The sequence below is a fragment of the Mastomys coucha genome, unplaced genomic scaffold (genome assembly GCF_008632895.1).
Source record: "Mastomys coucha isolate ucsf_1 unplaced genomic scaffold, UCSF_Mcou_1 pScaffold21, whole genome shotgun sequence".
In the NCBI taxonomy this organism is placed as follows: Eukaryota; Metazoa; Chordata; class Mammalia; order Rodentia; family Muridae; genus Mastomys; species Mastomys coucha.
Genome location: NW_022196904.1, coordinates 16785676 through 16806656, shown reverse-complemented (window position 1 = coordinate 16806656; position 20981 = coordinate 16785676). Strand labels below are relative to the sequence as shown.

Here is a 20981-nt window from a genome sequence, read left to right as displayed (position 1 = left end):
GGCTCCTTAGCCACCAGCTGCCAGGGGGGTCACTGGCGGTCAGTGACAGCTCTTGGGGGAGGGAAGGGCCTTGGACTCTAGCCTGAGGGAAAGGATGTGGTGGAGAGAGGGGGCAGGGAGGCAGGCTTGGGGCCTGCAGGGGCCTAGGAGGCCCCACAAGAGCTAAAAATGGGGGGTGGGAGCGGGGTTTGTGCCGGTTGGGGGTCACAGTGGAGCTTTGCAAGCTGAGAGGCGCTGACATTTTTGACTAGCTGAAGAAGTAACTTCTAAAGAAGGGAGGTGAGGGGCTGGTGAGATGGCTCAGCGGATAAGAGCACTGAGTTCAAATCCCAGCAACCACATGGTGGCTCACAACCACCTGTTAAGAGATCTGACACCCTCTTCTGGTGTGTCTGAAGACAGCAACAGTGTACTTATTTATAATAAATAAATCAGAGGTGAAGGGAGCCAGAGCGTAGAGAAGAGCTAACCTGAGCTAACCTGAGGATGCAGTGTGACCCCCTTTGGTGGGACAGCCTCAGAGAGAGGGTGAGTAGGCAGAGCAGCCAAGGCTGGGTAAAGACCCGTGAGATTTGGGAGATTTGGTGCTGACCAGTGAGGAGCCTAAATAAAATGTATCTGGCTCCCAGCATCCATCAGTATGGCAGAAGACAATGGGCTGTTTGTGTTGGTGCATGCCTGTAATCCCAGCACTCACTAGAGAGGCAGAGGCAGGAGGATCACAAATTCCAGGCCTCACCGAGAAACCCTGTCTCTAAAAAACGAAAACAAACAAACAAACAAATTAAAAAAAAAAAAAAGTAGGTGGGCACAGAGACAAGGGGGAGGCTCAGGGGGAAGGCGATCAGCCTGCTCCGCCCCCTCCCCAACCGGTTAAACCTCTGTGCAGGATCCTCCCACCCCTGTGGGCCTCCTGAGCGATCCTTAGATCCAGGTTAGTGCATGGGAAAGTGATTCCCCCCACTTCCTACAGCTAAGGGATTGGGGTGGTGGGCGGCGGTGGATACTAGCGATGCCCCCCTACCTGCTCGTGTCTGCCTCCAGGATGAAGCTCTTCATCGCACTTCCCGTCCTGGTTGTGGTCGTAGCCATGGCTTTGGAAGGTAAGAAAGGCTTGGAAGTGTGGTCTTGGGGCTCTGGCCTAGGCTTAGAGAGCTCTGCGGTCCCTTTATGTGTCACCATTCCACCTCCGATCGGCCCTCATCCCACCTGCCGAGTGCCTTTCTTTTCTGTTAAGGTGGGTGCTGCAGGAAGCAATTCTGTCCAGAAAAGACCTAGTAACCAATGACCTAGAATACCACCCTTTGGGATTGGCTAATCTTCCTAGAAGGGGCAGGGCATAAAAAACAAGGAGGTGGGCAGTGCAGTAAAAACAGGTGTCCAATACCCAGCCCCATGCCTAACGGATTTGCTTGCAACCCTCTCGCTGCAGGCCCAGTCCCCGCCCAGGCGGCCCCTGATTTATCCAGCACATTGGAGAGCTTACCAGATAAACTGAAGGAGTTTGGGAACACTTTGGAAGACAAGGCCCGGGCAGCCATTGAACATATCAAACAGAAGGAAATTATGACCAAGACCCGGTTAGGACCTTTAAGGGCACAGGCGGGTGGTGTGTGTGTGTGTGTGTGTGTGTGTGTGTGTGTGTGTGTGTAAGTAAAAGCCCTAGTGGACAATCCCACATTGACACAATGAGGAAACTGCACCAGAGCGATTGACGCTTTCCTTGAAGTCATAGAACTGGGTCTCAGAGTGCTTGGAGTGAGTGTGGGGACAGGCCATGTAACTCCCAGCCCTCTGTTAGAGATGTTTCCAGGTGGTAGTGAAGGGCCAGGCTTGGCTGCTGACTGGTTAGGATAGACTCTGACCCCTCCCTGTGTACTCTTGAGACAGGACATGACCTTGAGTCTTTGGGACAGAGAAAGAATGTGGGAGAGTTGGGGCAGGGTCACAATGGTGCAGGGTCGCACTGTGCAGGCCTGGGCTCTGCAGTTTACACTGGCCAAAGAGAGATTAGGGCATGCTGGGTTAAGATCCCAGCAACTAGCTAGCCAGGCTGTGGTGGCGCACACCTTTAATCCCAGCATTCCTGAGGCAGAGGCAGGCGGATCTCTTTGAGGCCAACCTGGTCTATAGTGCTAGCTAGTTCTAGGGAAGCCAGGGCTACACAGAGAAACCCTGTCTCAACCCCCCCCCCCAACACACACACACACACACAAAAGGGCCCCAGCAAAATGGGAGGCTAAGGAACAGAATTAGGAGTTTGAAACCAGCCTGTCCTACAGGCAAGGCTCTGCCTCAAAATGAAAACAATAACAAAAAGTAGGAGGTGAAGACACCCTGAGAGACACCTGGTATATTGTAAACAAGTTGGTTAGCCAACCTGGCAAGTAGACAAATCATTCATTTAAAGTAAGGTCTGAGTTTGATTACAAATATCCAGCCAGGCCTAAACTTGGCAAAGGAAGTTTCCTGTGGAGGGAAAGTGCAATGGCCCTGGGGCGGGAAGATCTGTAGATAAGAGAGAATGGCCTTCTAGACTAGGGGGAGAACTTGGACCAATGACTGAGGCCAGAATGAGCAGTGACATCTTGAGCAAGCACAGGCTAGAGAAGGGGTGGGAGGGAAGCAAGAGATGCCAAGCCTTGTGGGGTGTAGCTGCACATGTTTTTAATCCCAGTGAAATTAAAAACAAACAAGATTTTTAAAAAAATAAATAAAAACAAGAAAATGGAGAGAAACTGAGGAAAGATCATTCAGTACTTTAAAATGCCTGTGGATATCTGAAGTTGATACCAGAATCTACATCTTTAAAAGGCAGTCATAGGGTTCAGTTAGGAGCACTTGCTGCTCCGGCAGAGGGCTAGGGGTCTGTGGCCCCCATCCCCTCCCCCCACACACACCTATGTCAGCACAGCTCACAGCAGCCTGTAACTCCAGCTCCAAGGGATCCAATCCCCTCTCCTAGATCCACAGGCACCGGAGCACAAATACCTGAACAAAATAAAGCTTTAAGGAGATGTATAAATGCCAGGCAGAAGCAGCACTCACCTTTAACCCAGCACTCCAGAGGCAGAGGCAGGCAGATCTCTGAGTTCAAAGATACAGAGCTAGTTAGAGGGCAGACAGGGCTATGCAGAGAAACCCTGTCTCGAAAAACCAATAATAATAAAATAATAATAGTTGTGAATGAAATATGGTGCTGCATGCTTTTCACCCCACTACTGGGAAGGACAGACAGACAGAACTCTGGGGTCCGGTGATGGGGAAGGAGAGACAGATGGAACCCTGGCAGCCAGTTGGCTAGGCTAGGAGCCTAGATCAGGGACATGCCTGAGGAAGACCTGAGGTCGCCCTTCGTCCTCTGTAGTCAACTGCTAACCACCTCTCACACAGTGGCTAGCTTTGAAAGCCAGTTCAAGATGAAGTTCTTTTGAGTTTTGGTTTCACAATTCTCTGATCTGGGCAGGGGATGTGGCTCCATCTGTGTGCACAAAGGCCATGATTTAGTCCCCAGCACCACATAAGACGCCAGCATTTGGGAGGTGTAGGCAGGAGAATTGGAAGTTCAAGGTCATCATCCTTAGCTACATATCAAGGTTGAAGGTAGCCTAGGCTACATGAGACCCTGTCCCAATATACCCACATAAATTCTCTGATCTGTGCGAGGAGAGACACTGACCCCCAGAACCTAGGGTTTTCATCCCACAGAGGATGAGGGGAGATGAGGAAAGGAACAGAAGGGAGTGGGAAGCAAAGATCCGGGTCCCTTGGAGGGTACAGTAAGCACTGACTTTGCCCCATCATCTCTCTCCATAGGACCTGGTTTTCAGAGACATTCAGCAAAGTGAAGGAGAAACTTAAAACCACGTTTGCCTGAGTGCTTGGCCGGCCACCTTGCAGCAGCAAGGTCGTCCACATGAAGTGCCAGGTGATGACACACCAATAAAAAAAAAACCTGTAGAGAACAAACGCTCCCTGAAGTGCTTTGGACTGGGGTGGGAGCTGAGGGATAATGTGGAGACTCGGTCCATCTGTTTGTTGTTTGTTTATGTATTTTTATGTGTGGGGGTGTTTTGCCTGCATGTTTTTATGTGCACCACATGTGTGCAGTACCCACAGAAGCCAGAAGAGGGCCTTCTGAAACTGGAGGAGGTTGTAAGCTGACATGTGGTTGCTGGGAATGGAACCTGGCTCCTCTGCAAGAACAGCCAGTGCTCTTAACTGCTTCAGCATCTCTCCGGCTCCCCACCCTGGTCTGCATACTTTTCACATTATGGTTCCCCAAAGAATTTTTTTGAGAACCCTATTCATGTCAAGCATTGGGGTTCAGAGAAGGAAAGTTACTGGTGCAAAGCACACAGTCAGACCGCACTTACTGGGATGAACGCATAGCCTGGTGATGGCTGGCTTACACTCTCCTGCTTCGGTGTGCGCCAGATGAAGCTGGATTTGACTTACCAATGCACAGAGTAGGCACTCATTAAACTGCAAGTGGATAATGTAGAAGACTAGGATACAGGGTGGACAGGACGGGTATAGGAGGAGACCAGAACGACAGTGCTCACCTATAGATCACCATGTCCCCTTGTCCAGGAAGTCCTTCCAGACCGCTGCTCCATTACAGCTTTGAGCACGAGCCCCAAGGTAGCAGGGCCAAGATTGTTGTCACCAGTGGGTCTATAGCTATTGCTCAGTTCCAGCTGACCACAGTGCCAGTGCTGAATAATATTTGCTCAAACCAACGATTTCGTAATTTTAACACATCAGATTTTTTTGGCTTTGGGGTGTTTTGCTTTGTTTTGTTGTTTGCTTTGTTTGTTTTTTTGTTTTTGAGAAAGGGTTTCGATAATTGGCTCTAAATGGCTATATAGAGTAGGCAAGCGTCACGCCAGAGCTTCGTGCCTCAGCCTTCTCAGCCTCCAGAGTGTTGTGACTCGGTATGTGCTACCATGCTGGGCCTGGCTGTCTTTTCTTTTCGTTATTGTTTAGTTAGTTAGTAAGACAGGGTTTCTCTGTGTAGCCCTGGCTGTCCCAGAACTCCCTGTAAACCAGGCTGGCCTGCACCATATGCCTCTGCCTCCGAAGTGCTAGGATTAAAGGAGTGTACCACCACCACCTGGTGCTAGGCCTGCCTTAACACACTGCGTTCACTCAGAAACCAGGGCCTGACACATTCTAGGCAAGTACTCTACCACTGAGCCACACATGCAGCCCCTCACTGGGGGATTCTAGGCAGGTGCTCTACCACTGAGCCACGCCCCCAGCCTCTCACTGGGGGATTCTAGGCAGAGGCTCTACCACTGAGCCACGCCCCCAGCCCCTCACTGGGGGATTCTAGACAGGGGCTCTACCACTGAGCCACACCTCCAGCCCCTCACTGGGGGATTCTAGGCAAGGGCTCTACCACTGAGCTACGCCCCCAGCCCCTCTTCTGGGATTCTTTCCTATCTCATTTCTTTTCTCATTTTCAAGGCTGGGTCTTAGCCGGCCAGTGGTGGCGCACACCTTTAATCCCAGCACTTGGGAGGCAGAGGCAGGTGGATTTCTGAGTTCGAGGCCAGCCTGGTCTACAGAGTGAGTTCCAGGACAGCCAGGGCTATACAGAGAAACTCTGTCTCAAAACACCCCACTCCCAGAAAAAAAAAATTGTGGGAAAATTCTGCTAATTAATGTTGAAGTCCTCCAAGATAGGATATCCTGTGGGCTCTACCTATTATGGGAGCGTCTCCTCCTTAGCCAACCTTCTCTGACATTGCCTGAGGAATTCTAAACCCCCTTACTCTCCTCCACCTGAAAAATATCACATAGCCTCAATTAGATTACAGGATCAATTTTCTTTCTCCTGATAGCACCTATTCAGGCAGCACCTGAGATTCCTGAAATGCTTCCCCATGCTAATGAGGCATTTTGGAATCCTAAGTCTCAAGCCAATGGCCTCTGCCCATGCTGGATGTCCATACCCTCAGTCCCCCAAAACTTTAAGCCTTCAATCACCTTAAGTAAAGTTATTCTGCCTACTGACAACAGGTCTGGTATGGTCTTTCACCTTACATACTCACAGGGCTTCTGAACCTCACCCCCACCCCACTCACATCTCTACTGCCTTTGTTCTTGTGGGTTGCAGCAGCAGACAATTCACAAGGTTGGACAGACCCAGGTAACCTAGTGTATGCTGTGTGTGTGAGCATGCTTGTGCATGTCCCCAATGAATGTGTTGAGGTCAAAGGACAACTTGCCTGAGTTGCTCCTCTAGATCCTGGGGATTGAACTCGGGCCATGGGTCTTGGTGGCAAGCACCTTTATAAGATGGGCTGGAGAGATGGCTCAGTGGTTAAGAGCACATACTGACTTCAGTTCCAAGCATCCATAATGAGCAGTTTCCAGCTCTCTATAACTCCAGTTTCCACAGGGACACCTGTGTACAACACCCTCACAACATATACATAATTAATTCCATTTTTTTTTTATTTTTAGGATTAGTTTTTAGTTTTTTGAGATAGGGTTTCTCCATGTAGCCCTGAATGTCCTGAAACTCTGTAAAATAGGCTGGCCTCGAACTCAGAGATTTGCTTGCCTCTGCCTCCTGAGTGCTGGGATTAAAGGTATGTGCCACCACCACTCGGCTACATAATTAATTTCTGAAATATTTTTTAAACTTTTTTTTTAATTTGATACAGTTTCACGCAGCCTAGGCTAGCCTAAGCTAGCCTCAAACTTGGATGGTGATAAAACATGCATCTTCCTACCTCCACCTCCCAAATCCTGAGTTACAGACTTCTGCCACCAAGCCTAGTTTTATGCAATCCTAGAGGCAGAACTTGGGACTTCATGTGTGCATAGTGAAGGGGCTCCACCAATGGAGCCGCATCGCATCCTCGGCCTCTCTTTCACACCAAATTCCATGGCCAAAGCCCCAAGCATCCATCTGAAGAAGTAAGCAGTTAAAGACCTGTGGAAGACAGGACTGGGGTGGCGCTGGCGGAGGGGGGGGAGGGGCGGGGTGAGGGCTCAGCATGAGCAGGGATTCTCAGTCATGACAAGATGGGGACCAAGAGGAGGGAGGAGAGTAGACCCCCGGGGAGGAGAGGTTGGGGGATCACCAGGAGCTTGAGATCATCCTAGCTACAGTGTAACGGTCTCAAGAACAAAAAGAGATCAAAGGAGAGTTAGTTCTAGTTTTGCTGGCACTCTCGGCAATTTGAAGACAGCTCAGGTCTCAGGGATGCTCCCCAGACCTCAGACATACATACACTAGGGTGGCAGGATCACCAGCCCGTCCCATTCTCTTCTTTCTCCCCCAGCTCCCTCCCTGGCACACTTGTTTTTCAGTTGCCCCTGTTGTCCACCCTGAGCGACCTTCAGCCTGTCCCTGTCCCCAGGATGAGCAAACATTGCAGGCAGCAAATAGCAAACAGCTCACAGCCACCCTGTAGGCTGACTTTGGCTTAAGGGCAAAGGACAGAGACCTTCACCAGCCCCAGCCCCAGCCCCAGCCCCAGCCCCAGCCCCAGCCCCAACCTCCCTCAACCTCCCTCTTGGGTTGTAGGCTTTGCATGGGGAAGATCATGGACTGTACCACCATGGTGAAATGGTGAAAGACAACAACATTCAGACTCCGACCCCATCACCAACTACTGTCTCAGTTTATTCCTTTTTTAAAGATGTTATTTATCTATTTTATGTATATGAGTACACTGTAGCTGTTTTCAGATATACCAGATGAGGGTATTGGATCTCCTACAGATGGTTTTGAGCCACCATGTGGTTGCTGGGAATTGAACTCAGTACCTCTGGGAGAACAGTCAGTGCTTTTAACCACTGAGCTATCTTCCAGCCCTCAGTTTCCTCTTACATGAAAAAAAGAATGCTAAGTAGGGCCGGGCAATGGTAGCACACACTTTTAATCCCAGCACTTAGGAGGCAGAGGCAGGTGGATTTCTGAGTTCAAGGCCAGCCTGGTCTATAGAGTGAGTTTCCAGGACAGCCAGGGCTACACAGAGAAACCCTGTCTCGAAAAACCAAAAAGAAAAAAAAGAAAAAAGAAAAGAAAAGAAAGAAAGAATGCTAGGTGGGAGCGTGGCTCAGTGGTAGAGCCCCTGCCTAGAATCCCCCAGTGAGGACCTGGGGGCGTGGCTCAGTGGTGGAGCCCCTGCCTAGAATCCCCCAGTGAGGGCCTGGGGGCGTGGTTCAGTGGTAGAGCCCCTGCCTAGAATCCGCCAATGAGGGCCTGGGGGCGTGGCTCAGTGGTAGAGTCCCTGCCTAGAATCCCTCAGTGAGGGGCTCAGTCCTGCCCAGACACAAAGCCCTCTGTTCAATTCTTGTCAGTGGGAGAAAAATTCCTAACCTGTGGACAACACCAAAGCAATCCCCTCTGGGCCTTGAACACAGTGTGCATAGGGAAGCACATACCATCCTACTTAAGCTCAGTTGATGGAGTACTTGCTAACTTGCACTTGACCCTGCATTCGATCCCCAACGTGCACTAAATTCGGTGTAGTGGCCAATGATCCCAGCACTGGGAAGGTAAACAAGCCAGGCAATGGTGGATCAGCAAGTCACATTTTAGCGTGAAGTAATCAGTCCACAGAGTCAGCAACCTGAACCTAGTCTCAGTGCTGAAAAGAGATGGAGTTTGGCTATAAACTCCACCTCCCTCCTGAGTTTCTGGGAGTAGGGTCTTCCTAAGTCACCCAAGCTGCTCAAACTCAATAATCCTCCTGCTTCAGCTTCTCAAGTTCTGCAGTCCCAGACATGCACCTCCACCCCCGTGACCACGTCCAGCAAGAGGTCCTTTTTCATAACCAGACATGGGGATTTATGGTTCATTGGTTTGTGCTTCTGTTTTCCTTTTTCTGATGTGGAAAAACAAAACAACAAAACCACAGAACATAAAATTTACCATTTCAGCCAGTTTCATGTGTCTAGGTCAGCACTGTTGAGACATTTACACAGTTGTGCAACAAACCCTCAAATCTATTCCTAAAATGTTTACATCATGGCAAGCAGCAGCTCTGCGTGATTTTTTTTTTTTTCTGTCAGTGAGAAACTAACATGTGAGGAACCATACCGAGGAACCATACCGTATCAGTGTGAGGCTCAGCCCTCCTCAGACATCTGGGGGCAGGGTTGCTCTGTACAATTGGCCAGCTGCGACTAAAAGACCATCAAGAACATATATATATATATATGTATATATATGTGTGTGTGTGTGTGTGTGTATGTATGTATATATATATATATATATATATATATATATATATATATATATATAATTTTTATTTCATGTGCATTGGTGTTTTGCCTGCATGTATGTTTGTGTGAAGGTGTCAGATCCTCTGAAAGTGGAGTTACTGGCAGTTTCAAGTTGCCACAAAGGTACTGGGAATTGAACCCAGGTCCTCTGGAGAAGGAGCCAGGGTTATTGACCCCTGAGCCATCTCTCCAACGCACCCATCAGGGATTTGCTGCATGGAAACAAAGTCTGCCAGCCGTGTGGGCCCTGGGGGTCATCCCAGCACTGGGAAGGCAGAGGCAGGAACATGAGAAATTCAAGGCCAGTCAAGGTTGCCCTGAGTTTATGTCTCAGTAGACAATAAGCAAACAAACAGGTAGCCATGAGGTACGCAGTTACATTTCAACTTCAGAGGAGTAGGTACTGTTTAAATATTTATTTGGCAAAATTCCCAAATCTTAGGTGGAACATATTTAAATTAATTTTCCCATTAATGTGGTTTACTCTTAAAACTGTAGATCTCAAGAGACTGAGGCAAAGGGGTTCATAGCTATCATGATTTTTTGTTTGTTTGTTTGTTTGTTTGTTTTTTGAGACAGGGTTTCTCTGTGTAGGCCTGGCTGTCCTGGAACTCACTGTGTAGACCAGGCTGGCCTCGAACTCAGAAATCCTCCTGCCTCTGCCTCCCAAGTGTTGGGGTTAAAGGCGTGCAACACCACCACCCAGTCTATAGCTATCATGAGCTATATAACAAGACCTTGCCTCTCCTGCAGTGAAACCTAACTACCAGAGATTGATCCCTGGCATCCACTGTAGGAGAGAAGCAACTCCTGAAAGTTGAAGTTGTCCTCTAACATGTTCCATGGCATGGACACACCCACAGATGCAGACATAAACACATACATAGACACACGCATACAAACACAGACACATATACACAGACAAAAAGACCCACAGAGACACACACAGAAAGACACAGAAAGAGACACACACAAATACACACACAAAATAAATAAACATAGTTTTAAAAGCATTAAAGGAAGAGCAGGAGGGGTGGCTCAGTGGTTAGGAATCCCTCCTACTCTTCCAGGGGACCTGAGTTCAACTCCTAGCTCCCACATCAGGAGGGTCACACCCAGCTCCAAGGTCCAAGATCCATGCACATTAGCCACTGTGGGCCCCTGCGCTCAGGTGCACCTACCCTGACACAGATAGACACACATACACATAAGTAAAAATATATTTTTTTACATGTTAGCTAAAAGAACACAAAATCCAAGCCACATGGCTTCATAATAAATTCCAGGCCAGCCTGGGCTACTTTAGATCCTGTCTCAAAATAAGATAGAAGGAAACCCTCACACACACCAATCTCTCAAATGTAGATTATGGGCTCAATTCTCTCATATGGAAGAAACAGTCCAGGAAAATTCTGGTGGCATGTGGAGTCAGCATTGGGGCTTCCTGTCTTCAACAAGGCCAGAGCGGCACTCTGTATAGGAAAGAAGGACGCAGGCAAGGGCAGGCATGGCCTCTGACTGTCACTGTCACTGGCCCCATCGCTTTGAAGTCCTGCCAAGGGGAGTGGGGAGGTCACAAGGGGAGGGCTCTTTCCAGTGCTGCCTGTCCCTTTCCCGGTGTGAAGAGTTGAGCACAGAGGGACAGAGGGACAGAGGGACCAAATCCCCAGAAATGTCCCTGCTGAGATGCAGGCCACAGGCCCTGCCATCACTCTGCCTTTCTATGCTGTTCCTGGCCTGCTTTGTAGGTGAGGAGTTGGGAGGCCGCTAGAGGTGGGGTTCTCTGGGTGGGGCACGACTGTGGCTTCATCAGTAGGTCAGTAGCCATGTAAGAGGAGCGCAACGCACACATCCATACACACACATGGGTGCACACACAAACACACACGCGTACACACACTCACATGCATACACTGGGCCTTCGGATGCTAGGCAAACACTCTACCATGGGCTTGTTTTGTTCTTTGGAGACATGGTCTCATGTAGCCCGGGTTGGCTTTGAACTCCAGATATGGCTAAGGAATTCCGACCTTGAATTCCAAATGTTCCTTTCTCCGTCCTGGATGTGCTCTGATTACAGGCATGCCCCACCACGCCTGTTTTATGTGATGCTGACATCAAACTCAGGGCCTTGTACATGCATGGGAAGAACTTCTTCCTTCAAAGCCTTGTTATCCTCAGCTCTTTGACTCCAGCTGCACTTGTGACAAATGTCTATGTCCCACCATGGGCATTAGTATGCTTTTGTTGCTATTATTTGACACTGTTTATTTGTGGGTGTGTTGCTGTCTATAGTTTTTTTGGTTTTATTTTGTTTTGAGACAGGGTCTCAGATGACCTAGGCTGGTCTTGAACTCTCGATCTTCCTGATTCTGCCACCTAATCACCAGAATCATGAGTGTGCAATACTTCCTGGGTGGACATGGGTGTGCTTGCTCTCTACAGAGTACATGTATGAAAAGTTCTAAGTGTGTGGCTACAGCAGAGGCTGTCTCTGTGCATGTATGCTCACACATAGCTTTGTATTTTGTCCATGCATTCAAAATTGTATCTCAAAAGCAGAATACATTGATGTGGATCTGTAATCCCAACTATTCAAAGGCTAAGGCAGGAGGATTGCAGGCTGAGGGTCTTCCTGACAGCTTAGTAACACTCAGATTTTTTTGTTTGTTTGTTTTGGTGTTTTGAAACAGGGTTTCTCTGTGTAGCCCTGGCTGTCCTGGACCTCACTCTGTAGACCAGGCTGGCCTTGAACTCAGAAATCCGCCTGTCTCTGCCTTCCAAGTGCTGGGATTAAAGGCGTGCTCCACCACTGCCTAGCTGGGTTTTTTTGTTTTTGTTTGTTTGTTTGTTTGTGTTTTTTTAAAGTGTACATGAGTACACTATAGCTGTCTTCACACACACCAGAAGGATCCCATTACAGATAGATTGCTGTGAGCCACCATGTGGTTGCTAGGAACTGAACTCATGATATCTCAATGCTCTTAACCTCTGAGCCATCTCTCTAGCCCCACCCCGACACTCAGTTTTAAAAGTACAGAAAACTGGGACCCATGAGATGACTCAGTGGGTAAAGGTTCATGCTACAAAAGCCTGGGGACCCAAGGTTAGTCCCTGAAACACATATGGTGGAAGGAAAAACCAGGCTTCTAAAAGTTGTTCTCTGACCTCCACATGAGGGTCATGAGACATAGAGGACCTCACACACTGAAACACACATTACACACACACACACACACACACACACACACACACACACACATTTAATTTTCTTTTCTTCTTATTTTATTTTATTTTCATTTTTATTTCATGTGCATTGGTGTCTTGCCTACATATTTGTGTGAATGTGTCAGACCCCCTGGAACTAGGGTTACAGACAGTTATGAGCTGCCATGTGGGTGCTGAGAACTAAACCTGGGTCCTCAGGAAGAGCACTGGGTGCCCTTAATGAGCAGCCAGTGCTCTTAACAGCTGAGCTATCAGCCAGGCCATGGTGGCTCGTGCCTTTAACCCCAGCACTTGGGAGGCAGAGACAGGCAGATTTCTGAGTTCGAGGGCAGCCTGGTCTACAGAGTGAGCTCCAGGACAGCCGGGGCTACGCATAGCACCTGCTAAGCATGCATGAGGCCTTTGGTTCAGCATCCAGTACCATTAAAATAAACAAATTAATTAAAATACAATCATCTAAAGAGCCATGCCTAAAAGGCACGTGTATGCCTAAAGTCCCAAACAGGGGACACTGAGACATAGTGGCTTTTTGAGGCCAGTATGGGCTACATAGGAAGACTCACCAACTAAAGAAAAAAACTAGGAAGGTCTGCAGTGGTGGCGCACGCCTTTAATCCCAGCACTCGGGAGGCAGAGGCAGGCGGATCTCTGTGTGTTCGAGGCCAGTCTGGTCTACAGAGAGAGTTCCAGGACCACCAGGGCTACACAGAGAAACCCTGTCTCGAAAGACAAAACAGAAGGAAGAGGAGGAGAAGGGGGGTGGGAGGAAAGGAAAGAAGGAAGGAAGGAAGGAAGAAAAATAAATAAATCAGGATAGGCAAGGTTTTTCAGTGGTTAAGAGCACTGGCTGCTCTTGTGGATGACCTGGGTTCAGTTCCCAGAACCCATATAGATGGCTCACAACCGTCCATAACTCCAGTTCCAGGGGATTTGGTGTTCCCTTCTGACCTCTGTGGGTGCCAGCTACACACACGGTGCACAAACCTACAAACCGAACACTCATACTCATGAAATAATTCCAGTAACTCACAAGGCAGAGGCAGGAAGATCTCTGTGAGTTTGAGGCCAGCCTAGTCTACACAGTGAATTCCAGGTGAGTCAGGGTTTTAGGTGAGACCCAGTGTTAAAATACACATGTATCTCCCAAGATGGTGCTGAGGGCGTGCCTGGCGCCTCCTGCGTACTCCTCCTATGTTTAGCTCAGTGCCCCTTTCACAGAACAGGAAACTATGAAGTCATGGGTTAGGCTTCATAAGGGTCTTGGAACTAGAGTTCATGTGTGGTGGGGTGTGTTTCCTGGAACCACACACACAGTGCTTGGGAAGTAGAGGTAGGAGGATCAGGAGTTCAAGGCTAGTGTTGGCTACGAAGGAAGTTTCTGGACAAGCAGAGGATGTGGCTCAGTTGATAGAAAGCTTATGTAGCATGCCCCAGCCTGGGTTCCAGCCCTATCCTGTCATAAAACAGACACAGGGTTATACATCCATCAGCCTGACACTTTGGAGGTAGAATCAAAAGGATCAGCAGTTTGAGGTCATAGCAGGTTAGCTACTCTAGGCCAGCTGGGACTATAAGAGGCCATGTCTCAAAACAACAACAACAGCAACAACAACAATAATAGGCTAGAGGGGGCTGGTGAAATGGCTCAGCGGGTAAGAGCACCGACTGCTCTTCCAAAGGTCCTGAGTTCGAATCCCAGCAACCACATAGTGGCTCACAACCACCCGTAATGACTTCTGACGCCCTCTTCTGGTGAGTCTGAAGACAGCTACAGCGTACTTATTTATGATAATAAATAAATCTTTGGGCCAGAGCTAGTGTGGTTGACCAGAGCAAGCAGATGAAGGCTCACAACTATCTGTACAGCTACAGTGTATACTCACATACATAAATTAAATAAATAAATCTTTAAAAAAAAATAGGCTAGAGGGATGGATGGCTCAGTGGGGATGGATGGCTCAGTGGTAGCTCAGTAGTTAAGGGCATGTACCGCTCTTGCAGAGGACCTGAGTTCAGTTCCCAGCCTCACAACTGTCTGTAACCCCAGCTCCAGGGAATCTGACACCTTTGGCCTCCACAGTGCACTTGTTTATGTGCTCACAGACAGGACCATATACACATGATAAAAATAAAATAGTGCTGAAGAGATGGCTTAGTGGTTAAGAGCCTTAACTGCTCTTCCAGAGGTCCTGATTCCAATTCCCAACAACCTCATGGTGCCTCACAACCATCTGTAATGGGATCCGATGCCTTCTTCTGGTGTGTCTGGAGAGAGTAACAGTTTACTCGCATACATACATACATACATACATACATACATACTTACATACATGTTTGAAAAAAAAAAAAACAACATGCCGGGCAGTGGTGGCCCATGCCTTTAATCCCAGCACTTGGGAGGCAGAGGCAGGTGGATTTCTGAGTTCCAGGACAGCCAGGGCTACACAGAGAAACCCTGTCTTGAAAGAAAAAAAAAAAAAAAAAAAAAAAAAAAAAAAACAACAACACAAGAATGCACATGTATACTTGTGTGCCTGGTAGCATCTGGGTGTGAGTCTCTACCTAGGTGTGTGGGTGCTAGAGCAGGAGGAATGTGTGTGTGTGTGTGTGTGTGTGTGTGTCTGTGTGTGTCTGTGTGTGTCCCAGAGGGACTGGAAGCAAAGCTGGGAGACATTGTCCACAGAAGAGGATAAATTATAGCAGGCTTTTGCTCCTCAGTACATGGAGGAGACAGCTAGTTTTGTGGGAAGGACTGGGAGGCAGAGGCTGGCCTGGGTCAGGGGCCAGGAGGCCAGGAGGGTTAGGAGGTTAGAGGACAGAGGCACCAGGTAGAAATTGGAGTTGCAGACTGAGCAAGAAAATCTCAGGAGACGGAGAGATAAGGGAGGGACCAGCAGTGAGGAGGAGATGGGGTCAAATAGTGGAGAGATAGCTGTGGTATCAGAGGGCCTAACAGGCCAGGATGAGCTTGGTTGTGCAATATACAGGGTACTTTCCTGTTTACTTGCTCCCATGTTGTGCAATACCCTTCAAAAAGGCCATCATTGTGCCCCTTCTACAGGATGGGAAACTGAGTCTAGGCCAGGTGAAGTCAGGTGTGGCCTGTAATAAGGAGTGATGTGGGTGTCTAGGTACAAAGATGAGTCCACCTGTCCCCAAGAGTAACAAACAGGGAAAGAGGAATGGGGTTCTGAGATCTCAAGCTCCTCTGTGGTTTTTCCCTAGCATCCATGTCTACAGAAAGCCTGAGCCCCACACCTGGCCCTGAGAGCAGCCGCTGGAGCCTGGTAAGGGCCAGGGTGATGGAGATGGTGGAGCCACTGGTAACCAGAACCAGGGACAGATGGCAGTGGTTCTGGTGAGAGAGTTTTGGTGCTTGGCTGGGGTCGAGGGGACACCAGAGTTAGAGTGGAAAGAGAGCCTGTGGCTAGACCCTGGGTCTGAGGGAGGAGGGCCGGGGCCTGGACCCCTGGGTCTGAGGGAGGAGGGCCGGGGCCTGGACCCCTGGGTCTGAGGGAGGAGGGCCGGGGCCTGGACCCCTGGGTCTGAGGGAGGAGGGCCAGGGCCTGGACCCCTGGGTCTGAGGGTACAAAGACTCTGGAGTCTTGAATCTGAAGGTCAGAAGTAGAAAGGATTGAACCCCTGTAGTATCTGGTTTGTCACCTGAGATGTCCCCTTTACACAGGGGCCCCGAAGCTGTCCAGGGCTTTGTGCAGACCTACTATGAAGATCACCTGAAAGACCTGGGTCCCCGAACTCAGGCCTGGCTGCAGAGTTCCAGAGACCACCTCCTAAACAAGACCCACAGCCTGTGTCCCAGACTGCTCTGCAGAGACTGGACTCAGGGTTAAAGTGCCACGTACCTCCCTCCCCTGGCACCCACAATAAAGGTGTTTGTTCTTGATCTGTGTCACCGGACACATGGCTCCTCTTGAGGCCAGAGGTCAACCTTCCGTCATATCTAGGAGTTAATAAGTGGAAAAGTTGTCACCTGGCTGGGGAGGACACAAAGAAAGCTTTAGGGGGAGGGGCCAAAGTGATCACCCTCCCGCTACCCACAGGGCTTCGGCTTGAAGTGAACAGGAGACTTCCAGGCGCCAGCTCAGATTCAGGAAGGAGGCAAAATCTTGGAGGCCAGTATGGGTCAGATGACCCACATCCTCACAATGCCCCTCTCTTCCTAGAACATGCAGATCTCATACAGTATTCCAAGTGGGTTCCGCAAATCCAGAAAGCCCTCTACAATATCCAACCACACCTATCTCTCTCAGGAATTGGGGATTGTCTCTGTTTTGTGGGAGACAGTAGGGGGGAGGCTCTAAAGGAGAGAACCAAGGGCCCAACACATGTCAGGTAATTCCCCATCAGAGCCCCAACCCTAGCCTTTTTTTTAATTTTTATTTTTATTTATTTATTTATTATTTATTTATTTATTTATTTATTTATTGTGGTTTTTTCGAGACAGGGTTTCTCTGTGTAGCCCTGGCTGTCCTGGAATTCACTCTGTAGACCAGGCTGGCCTCGAACTCAGAAATCTGCCTGTCTCTGCCTCCCAAGTGCTGAGATTATAGGCATGTGCCACCACCTCCCGGCCAGCCTTCTTTTTAAAATTATATCTATTGAGGGGATGACAAGGTAGCTGAGTGGATAATGTGACAGAGTGCCAATCATTACATTTATGTGTGTGTGTTGGCACACACGTGCCATGTGTAGGGCTTCAAAACACAACCTTCAAGAGTTTGTTCTCTCCCTTTACTCGGGAAACTGAACGCAGGTCAGTAGTCTTGGTAACAGGCTGTTACAGGATAGGTTAACTTTCCAGCTGTCCTGGAACTTGCTCTGTAGACCAGGCTGGCCATGGTGGCAGAAACCTGCAATCCCAGCACTTGGAAGATATACCCTCAGCTACACTGAGAGTTCTGGTAGCCTGAGCTACACAAAAACCTGTGTTTGAATAAAACCATAACAAAACCTTTTCGTTTTCAGATAAAAATCTTGCTAAGTTGCCCCGTAGTTCCTAGATTCACTCACTCTGAATTCTTGATCCTCCTGCCTTAGCCTTCTGAAAGAGCTTGAGGTTACAGCTCTGCCCAGTTTATGGGTGCCTTTTCAAAGTGGGGCTCCCCTGTGGTTTGATCTGACAGGGAATGTCACTGGCCATTACGCTTCCAGGCCTGCCACCCCACCCCCCTCTGTGGCTCTGTTGGCCAGGACTTTGGCCTAGGACGGAGGAGCTGCCTGATATGGAAGGAGGGGGGCCTCCAGAGATATAAAGCCTGCCAGCCCACTGGAGCTAGAGAGGGTAGTCCCTTCCTGCTCATTACTTTCAGGTAAGAGGTAAATGGAGGGGTAGGGGGCAGAATATAAAGAGGGGCAAAGATTCCTAAATCAGAAAATTACAGGAATAATCGCCTTAGATGTCTGTCTTAAAATCATGGGATTGACAGACTTTCCTTCTTCCCTTCCTTCCTTCCTTCCTTTCTTCCATCCTTCCTTCCTTCCTTTCTTTCTTGGAGACAGGGTCTCACTATGTAGCCCAGCCCAGGCTAGCCTTGAACTTCCATTCCTCCTGTCTCAGCCTGACCAGGCATGCTTTGGTGTGCCTGACTAAAACCGCGGAGTTTAGAGTTGTGCTCTATTTGTTTTACTTGGCCCTTCTCCCAGGTTTCATCTCTACCTCTTTCTAAGACATCTTTTATTTATGTATTTATTTTGTGTGAATGGATGCTTTGCGTGCATGTGCGTCTGTGTACCACGTGTGTGCCTAACTCCCTAGAGAAGCCAGAAGACACTGGAGCCCCGGGAACTAGACTTACAGCTGGTTGTGAACTGCACTGTAGGTAGTGGGAATCGAACCCAGGTCCTCTGGAAGGGCAGTTAGTGCTGTCCTCATCACTGAAACCACCCTACCACCTCACTTTTCGACCTGGATCTCAGCCCCTTGCTGTCTCAGTTTCTTACCCCCAAAATATACATGGTGATTTTGTGCCCTGATTATTCAACCTTCAGCATATGGGAAAGGAGAGGTGAGCAAAGCAGAGGGAGACTGAAGACTCTGAAGACACTCGAGCCAGAAGCATCTGGTGGGACCAGTGTCCCAGGGTGCCTCTCTCTCCCTCTCTGTCTCTCTCTGTCTCTCTCTGTTTCTCTGTCTCTCTCTCTCTGCCTCTCTCTCTCTCTCTCTCTCTCTCTCTCTCTCTCTCTCTCTCTCTCTCTCTCTCTCTCTCTCTCTCTCTCTCTCTCTCTCTCTCTCTGTGTGTGTGTGTGTGTGTGTGTGTGTGTGTGTGTGTGTGTGTGTGTATGTAATAGAGCTCTGTCAGGCTGGCCTTGAATTCACAGAAATCTGCTTGCCTCTACCTCTGGAATGTTGTGTTTAAGGCGTGTCCCATCCTACCTGGCGACTTTGGACTTCTGATCCTTCTGCCTCCACCTCTGAAATACTGGTATCACGGGATAGCGCCACCATTGCCTGGCCAGCTAAATTGCTTTTTCTTACATTTTAATTAATTTGTGTGTGTGTGTGTTTGTGTGTGCCATGGATTGAACCTTGACAGGATTTGAACCCAAGTCCCCTGGCTTGGTGGTAGATACACTTACCAGTTGTGCCGTCTCATACAGTGTGCCCAGCACCACCCTCAAGGTTTTATTTTTGTTTTTGATTTTATTTTTTGGGTTCTTTTGTTGTTGTTCATTTTTCAAGACAGGGTTTCTCTGTGTAGCCCTGGCTGAAGACCAGGCTGGCCTCAAACTCAGAAATCTGCCTGCCTCTGCCTCCCAAGTGCTGGGATTAAAGGCATGTGCCACCACTGCTGGGCAGTCTCAAGGTTTTAACAAAGAATTTATTTGCTCTCTTTTCTCTTTTCTTCTCTCCCCCCTCTTCCTGCGCCGCTATCCTCCACCCCCTCTTAATTAAACCTCTTCCACGTGGAAAAAAAAAAAGAATTTATTTGTTTGTTTCTAAAAGGTTTGTTTATATTTCCTACTAGTCTGTTCAGGCCTCATGACAGCTTTCATGAATGAATGAATGAATGAATGAATGAATAAATGAATGAAGAGATGTGTCTCAGTTTCCTTGTCTGCCTTTCACTAGCATGTAGGGGACCCTTAGTGACATCCCTACCACTTAAAAAAATGTCCCCTGCCATTGTGTCACATGACTGTCTTCTCAGCACCCTCGAGAGACAAAAACAGGGGACTGCTGTGAGTTCAACGCCAGCCTGATCTACTTAGAAAGAATCTAGTGTTTTTGTTGGTTTTTTTCTTTCTTTCTTATTAGAAAGGAAAGACAGGCAGAGTCAAAACCCGAAGAGCAGAGCTGGAGTTGTAGCTCAGAGGGTACTTGATGGGATGTTCAGGGTTCTAGGTTCGAGTCTCAGTACATGAGACTTGATGTGGCACACACAGGTGATCCCAGCATTCTAGGGGTGGAGGCAGGGCGATCAGAAGTTCAGGGTTAGCCTAGTCTACTTAGTCAACTTGAGGCCAGCTTCTGCTATAGGAGACTTTGTGTTTTTTGTTTTTTTAAAGTGGGGTTCAGTGGTTAAGAGTGCTTGTTGCTCTTGTAGAAGACTTGGGGTTTAGCTGGGTGGTTTAACTTGGGGTTTTTTGGTGACACTCACTTTTTTTTTAAGATGCTCAATTTCTTCACAAGCTTATTTTATTTTATTTTTTTAGAAATTTATTTACTTTTTATTTCTATGAGTACACTGCAGCTGTCTTCAGACACGCACTGGAAGAGTGCATCAGATTCCATTACAGATGGTTGTGAGCCACCATATGGTTTCTGGGAATTGAACTCAGGACCTCTAGAAGAGCAGTCAGTGGCACTCACTTTTTTTTAAAAAAAGATTTATTTTTTATTATAACTAAGTACACTGTAGCTGTCTTCAGACACACCAGAAGAGGGCATCAGGTCTCATTATGGGTGATTGTGAGCCACCATGTGGTTGCTGGGATTTGAACTTGGGACCTTTGGAAGAGCAGTCAGTGCTCTTAACTGCTGAGCCATCTCAGCAGCCCGGCACTCACTTTTAATCCTAGCACTGTTTAAGGACAGTCTGGTTTACAGAGTGAGTTCCAGGACAGCCAAGGCTATATAGAAACCCTGTCAAAAGCAAAAAACAAACAAACAAACAAAACCCTTGGGTTTGGTTCACTTAACATCTCTAATTCCAGTTTCATGGAATCCAACCCATTTTCTGGCCTCTCCAGGGACTAGGCCTGCACTAAATGCATTTATATACAGGAGGGCAAAATATCCATATACATTTATTTTATTATTATCATCTTGTTATGGTTTTTTCTAGACAGGGTATCACTCTATATAGCTCAGGCTGTCCTAGAATTCACATTGTAAACTGGGCTGGCCTTGAATCCATAGAGATCCACCTGCTTCTGACTCCCAGGTTCTGGGATTAAAAGCATGCACTTCTATGCCTGACTTCATATACACACACACACACACACACACACACACACACACGCACACGCACACGCACGCA

At 48.3% G+C, this 20981-nt stretch overlaps 3 protein-coding genes across 6 annotated transcripts in view; all 3 read left to right on the top strand.

Moving 5' to 3' along the window:
- The first annotated feature begins 850 nt into the window (after positions 1 to 850).
- Positions 851 to 3969, top strand: Apoc1 (apolipoprotein C1). 2 transcript variants are annotated; one of them, XM_031384210.1, is made up of 4 exons: positions 851 to 934; positions 1045 to 1103; positions 1433 to 1580; positions 3817 to 3969. In XM_031384210.1, the coding sequence occupies exons 2-4, from the start codon at positions 1046 to 1048 to the stop codon at positions 3875 to 3877; spliced, it is 267 nt and encodes an 88-aa protein (XP_031240070.1). In that variant the 5' UTR covers positions 851 to 934; position 1045; the 3' UTR covers positions 3878 to 3969. The 2 variants fall into 2 exon arrangements, with proteins under 2 accessions (XP_031240070.1, XP_031240069.1); XM_031384209.1 differs by lacking the exon at positions 851 to 934 and having other exon boundaries at positions 941 to 1103.
- A 6779-nt stretch (positions 3970 to 10748) lies between these two features.
- Apoc4 (apolipoprotein C4) lies at positions 10749 to 16384 on the top strand. Its single transcript, XM_031384208.1, has 3 exons — positions 10749 to 11000; positions 15706 to 15838; positions 16166 to 16384. Exons 1-3 carry the CDS (start codon positions 10760 to 10762, stop codon positions 16329 to 16331), a joined length of 540 nt encoding a protein of 179 aa, XP_031240068.1. The 5' UTR covers positions 10749 to 10759; the 3' UTR covers positions 16332 to 16384.
- Positions 16385 to 16612: 228 nt separating this feature from the next.
- Positions 16613 to 20981, top strand: part of Apoc2 (apolipoprotein C2) — a 6014-nt gene continuing 1645 nt past the window's right edge. Inside the window, exons 1-2 of one of the 3 annotated variants that reach the window (XM_031384206.1) lie at positions 16613 to 16833; positions 17692 to 17810. The gene's annotated coding sequence lies outside the window, so the exon portion shown is untranslated. Of the gene's footprint in view, positions 16834 to 17624; positions 17811 to 20981 lie in introns of all 3 variants that reach the window. The other 2 variants (XM_031384204.1, XM_031384205.1) reach the window with 2 other exon arrangements.